This window comes from Pelophylax lessonae (genome assembly GCF_965119305.1).
Source record: "Pelophylax lessonae genome assembly, chromosome: 4".
In the NCBI taxonomy this organism is placed as follows: domain Eukaryota; kingdom Metazoa; phylum Chordata; class Amphibia; order Anura; family Ranidae; genus Pelophylax; species Pelophylax lessonae.
In genome coordinates this window covers 56,283,501-56,293,205 of record NC_138771.1, presented here as the reverse complement: position 1 = coordinate 56,293,205, position 9,705 = coordinate 56,283,501, and the positions used below count along the sequence as shown (strand labels likewise).

The 9,705-nt window shown below is 44.2% G+C and overlaps 1 protein-coding gene across 1 annotated transcript in view; it reads right to left on the bottom strand.

The window, feature by feature from the left end:
* Positions 1-1,326: 1,326 nt before the first annotated feature.
* Positions 1,327-9,705, bottom strand: part of LOC309552339 (aminopeptidase N-like) — a 55,898-nt gene continuing 47,519 nt past the window's right edge. Inside the window, exons 18-20 of the mRNA XM_082253252.1 lie at positions 5,917-6,054; positions 3,383-3,464; positions 1,327-1,844 (exon numbers count right to left, since the gene is read on the bottom strand). Coding sequence (XP_082109378.1) covers positions 1,689-1,844; positions 3,383-3,464; positions 5,917-6,054 — 376 coding nt within the window. The 3' untranslated portion in view covers positions 1,327-1,688. The remainder of the gene's footprint in view (positions 1,845-3,382; positions 3,465-5,916; positions 6,055-9,705) is intronic.

Here is a 9,705-nt window from a genome sequence, read left to right as displayed (position 1 = left end):
ATGACTTAGGTGGAGGTACCAGACACTTCTTGATCCTGGGATCTCAAGTCGGACGCAATATCAATATTGCTCATATATTTTCCCCTTAACCTATTAGAGCAGCCTTTCTCAATCTTTTTAACTTCCCATGCTCCCCTGATAATGATTACTATGTCAAAGGTTCACAGTACATTAATGTTAGTGTAATGGTCAATTACAAAAATGTTCCTTACATTTCTGGTCGTTGGCAGGAACCCCCCTCAGATAGCTAAAAAGATCATTGGTGCCAGTGGTTACTCATCTGAGAGGCAGAAGTTGCCATTTGTTCAAGGAACTCCTTGCAACCTCTGGAGGAACCCTAATTAAGAAAGGCTGCATTAGGGCATCCACCAACCTGGATGGTATATTGGACAGATGAAGCACTTCACAAGTCATATTGTAAACCAGGATTTCTCAACCAGGGTTCCTCCAGTGGTTACTAGGGGTTCCTTGAGCAATGAGCAATTTCTGAAATTCAGATAAGTTCCCACTGACACCATTCATCTTTTTAGCTATCTGGAAAGGGGGGGGGGGGACTTCTTCCCAATTGCCACAAGTGAAAGGAACATTCTTCCTACTGATCATCACAATTATGTATTATTAGTTGTATCTATAGTCATTTTTAGCAGGGGTTCTCTGAGAGTGGAACTTTATTTTAAGGGTTCCTCTGTATTTGTATTAAGGGTTGAGAAAGGCTGCTGTAAACTGTAAAAGACATTTTGGGGTCTATTTATAAAAAGTTTGCTGTGCGAATGACTCATGTTTTTTGCACAGCCGCCACAAATAATTAAATGTAATTTGCCTAATATGTTTATTTCCTATGATCATCAGCTCCATCTAGTGGCCATAATGCTGTATTTTCCTGAAGTAGCTCAATCGGGACAGTACAGAATTATGGCCAGTAGAGGGAGCTGACAATCATGGGAAATAACTAATTAGGCAAATGACAGTCACGGCTGGGCAACTGCTTGAGACATTTGCACAGCAAGTTTTTTTTATACATGGACCCCATTGTGTCTGGGAATGTATGCACCCCCCACCCCCTCAATGGTGAAGACTGCTCTGTGCTGGACTTTTACATCAGCAATGGTGGTAAGTAATACCACCCTGGGATTCTTAAGACCTGGCATTCTTCTTTATGTCTAAGACAGGATTTGCTAGGAAGGAGACAATCCCAGAAGGCAGCATATGAAAATAGATGTTCCAGTTCATTATATTATGGTCATTCCCTCCTGCTTCAAGGTGACATTTCATGTCATTTAAACCCCCTAACATTATATATATATATATATATATATATATATATATGTGTGTGTGTGAGAGCAGGATCATTTTCCAAAAAAGATTAGCATACTGTTTAAACCCTGAGAAATAAGAGCAAGTTCCCCGCTATATGTACATGGAAGGTTTACAGCAAATGTTCAAGTAAGATTTGGCAAAACGGTTTCTCAGTCACTTTAGCAAGGAAGTTCATAGAAACCAATGACAGAATCGTGAACTAGCAGAAGGAATCAATGTAGATTATATCTTGTAGAATACGTTGTAAAACCCCTTTGTTGTCATTGTGGCTTTATAAATTGTGGGGGGTGGCAAGCAGTCCTTGTCGGAGGCACGTGTGGCTGGTAAACTTGATCTTCACAAGTATCAGGTAGAGGTGACAGTATACACTTTTAAGGCTTCACTGCATCTTCAAACCATTTCTGAACGATCGCTTTGTTTTCATTTACCCATTTGATGTTTGCCTTGGTCCTCTCTATTGATTGCTCCACGGCTCGTGTGGCTGTGCCAAATCCAATTGCTTCATTATCCTTTTTAAACTGTTCAAGCTGGCGAGAAAGGTAAATGATTGCCATAAACGATCAAATAACAAAATTCTAAATGAATTCTTACGCATCTATGTATTTATGACATGTAATGTGCATGGTAATATTTTTCATTTAATAAAAGTGACCTTCAGCCCCCGTTCACATCGACTGCGACTTTAAAATCGTGCTACTTCACCTGCATCTAAGTGCGACTTCGGGTGCGACTTTGAAAACATCAGTGCGGCTTCATGCACAGATGTCTATTGAAGTGGCACCAGAAATCGCCAAAAGTAATGCATGTACTACTTTTTCAAATTGATCCGGCACCGCAAAGTCAGTGTCGCACTGTTTTGAACAGTGTCATCGCTGGCATCAGGGTGCTACTTGTCATGCGATTTGACCTGTCAAATCGCAAGACAATTCGCTCCAATGTAAGCGGTGGCTTACAGGCTTACAGGAGGCGTACCTGTCCATGCACCCATGCACAGGTAGTCTTTGTCCGCATAGGTATTCCATGCATCCATGTGCAGGCAATACCATGCATGTCTATTTGTAAACAATGGCTGCATGGATACAGCCGCTAGTCCCAATGTGACAGCCATGCAGGTACGGGTCGCCAAACGCAGACAGTGTGACAGCCCTTTGCACAGATGTACGGATAAGTAGGCCCTATGAATCAGGCCAGAATGCCAACTATGCCCACATTTTCCACCACTCTCCTCCTTTCATAGAAGATGTACTGTGTATGAGTGGAGGAGGAGGAGCTTTCATTCAATCACTCATTCATAGATTGTTTTTCACTGGAAAATGATGGCAGCGAGGATAGGGGAGAATAAGATGACTAAAGATTTCAACTAAAGGGACACACTGTAATGACTGTAATTAATATCCCTAGTGCTGATTTTTTAAACCATTTTTTGACTAAACATAGACTTAAAGCTGCCTGTTGATGGTGGCAAGTCAGTAGGCGACCATACTGTCTGGACAGACACCCTGGGTCGAAGGAGGTATATCAATGCCTAAAGTTGCATTTGAATCAAAACAAGTCTAAATAGATCATTGATCCACTTAGCTGTAAATGTTTATAATCTATAATCTATTGCAGCACCAATTTCTTCTTATTACCTACTACTACTAGAGAGGCACCAAATTTTCAGCGGCCGAAACCTATCGGCCTGAAAATAGTGTTTTCAGGATTCTGTCGATAGAGAAAAGGTGCCGATAATGGCTCCAAAAATGCATGCGATTTTGCAACGATTTTGCTGCAATTTTACCACGATTTTACTGTGCTTATGGTGTGACCCAATAGAACAAAAAGGGATGAATTTTTCTTGAGCTTTTCTTGCACTAAAGGTGCCAATAATGGGCGACAAAAATTCATATTTATTTAAATTCATGAGAATAATTAAAAAGTCGAATATAATACAATTATATATGAAAAAATATATATTTTTTTAAAACTGTAATTTTCGATTTCCTCCAAGTGTATCCCTAGTTTTCGTTACCAAGATTTAAATTCGATGCACTTCTAACTACTACTTTAGAAATAAAATACCCACCTGTTGCAGGTCAAAATCAGTGGAGAATCTTCTAGTCACTCCTGTAATCAGGTTGCCAAAGGAAGATATGGTGGCTGCAAAGCTAGAGAGAAAAAATAAGAACAAATTATTTTTATTATTATACAGAATTTATATAGCGCCAACAGTTTAGGTAAGGCTTTACAACATAAGGGCAGACAGTACAATTACAATACAATTCAGTACAGTAGGAATCAGAGGGCCCTGCTCATTAGACCTTAGAATGAATAGGTTTTTTTCTGCTTTACTTGGCAGGTAAAAAAAAAGCAATGATCCAGAGAGTTCTCCTTTTGTAAAGCTGGATACACACTATACAACTTTTGTGGTTAGACTTCCTTAAGATTTACCCCAACTATGTAGTGCAAGGGCCTGCCTGATTGCATACTAATTGAATGTGTTTAGATTTGACCTCATATTATATGGTTTTGGTAAATCAAAAGGAAAAAAACTAAAGACAATTGTATAGTGTGTATGGCCCATTAGTCTCATACATTTTAGCTTCCTAACTACATATCAGGAATCATTACGGTATATGGTGAAAAGTCTGTGGACATCTGACCATCGCAGCTGTTTTAGGTTGTTGGACGTTCCATTCTAAAACCAGGAACATTTATATGGAGTTTACCTCACCATTGTGGCTATAACAGCCTCAACTCGTCTAGGAAGGCTTTCCACAGGATTTTGTAGAGTTTCTATGGAGATGTGGGCCCCTTAAGCCTCGTACACACGCAACGAATTTCCGCCAACCGGTCGTCCGTCTTTTGTCCAGAGTGGTGTCCGTTGGTTGGAATGTGCTCTAAACTGCACACTAATTTTCCCGCACGACAGAATTCTACTTCAGAAGTGATGTCATGTGTTGGATTGCTTTGTATGTGTTCTTTCATCTCTGAGCATGCCTAGTCTTGCTCATAAGATTTTTCCCCATCAAAATCTGTACTAATGAGATGAAAATCGGACGTGTTTTGACGGTCGACAAAAATTTTATAGCCTGCACACCAGGATTTTTTCGGCCAAAAAGTCGGAGTCGGTTGTCGGAAGCACCATACTAACAAGCCGAAAATTGGCAGATCGGTCGTCGGACGAAAATTCCCGGCCGAATTTCGACTTGTGTGTACGGGGCTTTAAGCTAAAAGAGCATTCGTGAGGTCAGATAATGATGTTGAATAAGAAGATTCGGATGGAAATCAGTGTTTCAGTTCATTCCCAAAATGTTCAGTTCCTCCACCCCAAACACATCCAACCATGTCTTTTTGGATCTGACTCTGTGGCCCCATGAGCACAGTCATGCTGGAACAAAAATGGACCTCCTCCAACCTGTTGCGACGAGGTTAGAAGGTTTGCTCTGCCAAAAACCCTAATGGGCCATACACACTATAAGATTTTCTGAAGACTTTTTCCTTTAGACTTACCAAAACCATATAATATGATGTCAAACCTAAACACTTTCAATTTGTATGCAATCTGGCAGGCCCTTGCACTACATAGAAAAGGTAAATCTGAAGGAAATCTAACCACAAAAGTTGGATAGTGTGTATCCAGCTTAAGTTCAGCTGTTCGCCACTGGTGCTGGCTGGCTGACTGCATGAGATTCCTCCAGCCACAATGCATAGCTTGGATGGAGGAGTCTTTTAAAAAAAATCTAATAGTGAATGGCCAGCTACAGACACTTCTGAGCAGTGTTTCATGTCAGAGATAAGCTTTCCAATGACAGTCGCCCAGCATTCACCTTTAAGGCTTAGCTATAAATCTGCAACAGAGCGCAAGGTGCTATACAACTTTTTAACAACCGTTCTTACCAGGTCTCAGGGAAAATTACTTTATCTACAACTCACAACACATTAGTGTGGGAAGAATGCTCCTTACTTTTGTGGTCATTGGGGAGAATTACCCCCTTACAGGCAGGGCTGCTGTTAGAAATGACGGGGCCCCATACAGCCTAACTGATAGGCCCAGCCCTGTGCCCCACCCGACCCAAAGTGTCTGAGGACCTTCATTTTTCAGTCCCTCTCTCTACAGCCTGCACAGACGAATGGATAGGAAAGACTCTGAGACTTCCTGCGCATATAAAAATGGAAGCATAGTAAACACAGTTTACTACGCTTCAGTGATGAATGGACACAGGCGTTATTAGTACTGATCGCTTACTGTGTTCATTCAGGAAAGGATGGGGCCAGTAAATTACATCCCCCCTTATCAGCAACCCTGCGCACAGGTAGCTAAAAAATATCAATGGTGTTAGTGGGAACTTATCTGAGAGGCAGAAATGTCTCATTGCTCAAGGAACCTCTGGAGGAACCCTGGCCTCTGGAGGAACCCTGTTTGAGAAACTCTGCTCTATACAGTAACATTTGTATCTTTTATGGAATATGGGACATATTTGCTTTCTTTTGCTTCTCTTGATCCCCTTTAGTAGTGACCTAATTCCAACAGGAATAGTAGAACCTCAGCAATGTACGTCCTTTTTGCCTGCTTCTGTGATTATGTTATCTGCTGAGAAAAATGGATTGGAGACTTACTAGTCAAAAAATGTCCCCCAGTTGGCTCTGACAAAATCCCAGGCAAGAGTCTGACCAACTACATTGTTGGCAACATTTGAAACTGTGGAAATAGCGTCCTGTTTCCGAATTCTGCCATCCAGGGAGAATTGGAGCAGTCTGAAAAACAGTACAGTACAGATTATATGAATCGTCAGCGTTGTTGAAACAAAAGCAGAGGAAAATGAAAGAAACAAAGCATAAAAAAGAAAACAAATGCAGCAATCACAGCTAAAGGATTGGTTAGCTGGAACATAGTACATTTTGGCTTTTGGGTTTAATGCTGCTTTAAGGATTTTTTGCACCAGTGTCAGCCTGTGCTAAAACATGGACATTCTTTATTGTCTCTGTATGGTTCAGCCCATCATATGCTGCTGCAAGGACTGTGCTAGGAAGTTATGAGAAAGAGTTACATGTCCTCAGGTTGCTACGTTACTGGAGTATACCACCGTTACCCTAAACCCCATCCAAGTTCAAGCTATAATAAAGTATCAAAAAAGGATACCCCTAGACTATTTATTGAGCCAGAAGAGTGACTGAGACTGTGTGCCTGGCTGCTAATACTGTACACTAGCTTGGGAGAGAACCTTGGGTCCACCAGCAGGTCTCTTAGTGAGTGAGCGCTACTGAAGAAGGACTGGGGAGGATGGGGATTTTGTGATTCCTGTGTAACGCTGTAATGTTGTAATGGCAGCAAGTAAAAAATAATATTTTTTTGTCAGTTTAAGAAAATTATATCCTCTGACCGATTGTAGTAATAACATCAGTGGAATTCTAGTGGCAGAGTAATACAACCTCTGTCAGGCTTTTATTACTGCCCCTGACCTCAGTTTACATTATGAGTGAAAAGTGAATAGAAATTTCTCCTATCGATTTATAAATGAGAGACAGAACAATCTTCCCTGTAGAGCCAACTATTTAAACAGAACTAGTGATGAATGGGCTTGTGTATGTAGCAGAATACACATTGGACATAAAATGATGAAAAATGTGTTTTTTTTATTTTTTTCATTGGCTGTATTTTATAGCAGAAAGTAAAAAAATTTTTTTTTTTTTTAACATTGTCTCTCTTTTTTTGTTTATAGCCCAAAAAATAAAAACCGTAGAGGTGATCAAATACCACCAAAAGAAAGCTCGATTTGTGGGAAAAAAAGGACATCAATTTTATTTACAGCATCGCACGACCGTAGAATTGTCAATTAAAGTAACGCAGTGCTGTATCGCAAAAAATGGCCTGGTCATTAAGGGGGTAAAACCAAACCAAGCTGCTTGCTGTGGGGGGCACTAAATAGGAGGGAGGGGCCAGGAGCAGGAAGGAGGGACCCGAGAAAAGGAGGAGACGGGCTGCTCTGTGCAAAACCAACTGAACAGAGGAGGAACATGCTTGTTGTTTATTTATTTATTTATTTATGTTTTTGAAAATCTTTTTATTGTTTCAGTATAAACAACAATATACAAACAATAGGTGCAAAAGGTTCATCAACAGCCCCACTACAGGCGACCGGCAGCAGGGATAACAGTCAGGAGCATGGAGTGCTGACGCAGGGGCGGAACGACATGACATCAAGATGTAATCACATATCAATAAACTGTACCAGTCAGAGATGTTAACCGGGGCGGCAGCTCATCCAAGTCCAAGATGTGGCTAGGTGACCCCTGGGCCACCCCCACCCAGGCAGTCAGCCAGCAGCGGTACTGAAGAGTCCGCCAGCCATCTGGCCCAGACTCTGTCATGTTTCTTGGGGCATCTCCTATGAAAGTAGGTATCTTTGTACAACGGTATCACTGAGTCCACCAGTGCTCTCCACCGCTGCAGCGAGGGGGGAGGGGACCGCTGCCTCCAGTGGAGGGCTATATTCTTCCTAGCGAAGAAAAAGAGGAGACCCATGAGGGTGCGATCCACCACCCTAGGCAGCAGGTCGTCCAGGAGACCCAAGAGAGCTATTTTAGGCGAGGGGTCGAGCGAAACCTGCAGAACGCCATTCGCAACTGCAAATATGCGCGACCAATAGTCTGCCAGATCCGGGCAAGTCCAGAAGATGTGTATAAAGTCCCCGGGAGTGTGGCCGCACCGCCAGCACTCCAGGGAGTGGGAATCGTGCATCATGTGAAGGCGGTGGGGGGTGATGTATGCTCTGTGGGCAATTTTGTATTGGACCATGCGATCTCTGATGGAGATCAGGATCTTAAAGGGGGAATCCCATATCTGTCGCCAGTCCTCCTCGTCCATGTCCGGGATGTCCCGCGTCCACCGGGCCCGAAGGCCCGAGAGCTCCGGAGAGAACACCCGAAGGAGATGGGCATGCAGGACGGAGGCGGCACGGTCGGAGCAGTCAAAACGGAGGACCCTTTCGAGGTCCGACTGCACCGCCCCCACCCCCCCAGGAGGGAACTGAGCCCTGAAGGCATGGGACAACTGCAGGTAGCGGAATAGGTACGATGGCGGTATCCCATGGGAATCTATGAGGCCCTGGAACGTGGGAAGGGAGAGGTCCGCGGACAGATCCGAGATCCTCTTGATTCCAAATTTAGTCCAAGCTGCTGGGTCAGGGATATTGTATAGGTGTGGTAGGGTAGGATTAATCCACAGTGGTGCACTAGGGGAGACCGCGGTGCTCGGGTACACCTCTAATGCCAGACCCTGGCTCCAGGCTCTGAGCGTCGTCCGCATGGAAGAGGTCAAGGCATATGGAGCCCTGGGGCCCCTAAATAACAGATGCGACAGTGCCTCCACGGACCCCAACACCGATGCCTCCGTCACCACTGTGGAATTGTAAGCATCGGGAGATAACCACCATACCGCGGTGACCAGTTGGGAAGCCAAAAAGTACTTATGGCAGTCTGGGAAGGCCAGGCCCCCTTGAGACTGAGGTCTCATCAGTGTGGAGAATTTGTAGCGGGGGGACGGGAGCCCCATAGAAAGGAGAAAAAGATCTTGTTCAAGTTGGTAAAGAAAGATTTGGGGATCCACTGGGGCGAGTGGCAGAAGAGGTAAGTCAATTTAGGGAGGATCTTCATTTTCACTAGATTTATACGGCCCAGTAGGGAAAGGGGGAGGTTCTCCCATGCCCTCAGCTTGGCCCGTATGTCCCGCACCACCGGGTCCAGATTGAGGGATATGAACTCCGTAGGATCTTTGGACACTCTCACACCCAAGTACATGAAACTCTCGACCCACTGTAGCGAGAGATCCGACGGAGCGCCACGTCTGGCCTCCCCGTCGATCGCGAGCAACTGGGATTTTGACCAATTTACCCTCAGTCCAGTCACCTTGGAGAAGTCATCCAGTATAGTAAGCGCCCCCCTAAGCGAGGGACCCGCATCCTGCAAAAACAGGAGGAGGTCGTCTGCGTACAGCGCCACCCTCACCTCCAGCCATGCCACCCGCAGCCCCCGAACCTCCGGCGCCACCGGAGATCCATAGATAGTCCGTAGCCACTCGATGAACAAGAGAGGGAACCCCATCCGCCTGAGGACCTCCCACAGAAAGGGCCATTCCACAGAATCAAAAGCCTTCTCTATGTCTAGAGAGGCAACCATCCTCGTACCGGAGTCCAGGTGCTGTGTTTGCAAATTGGTAAAAAGCCTACGCAGGTTGACATCGGTGGACCTATGGGCCATAAACCCGGTCTGGTCCTGATCTATCACGGAGGGGAGGACGGGGCGGAGTCTGGAGGCAAGTATTTTTGTAAGAATTTTGAGGTCGTTGTTGAGTAGTGCTATCGGTCGGTATGAGGCATATAGCTTAGGGTCCTTCGGAGGTTTATGAAT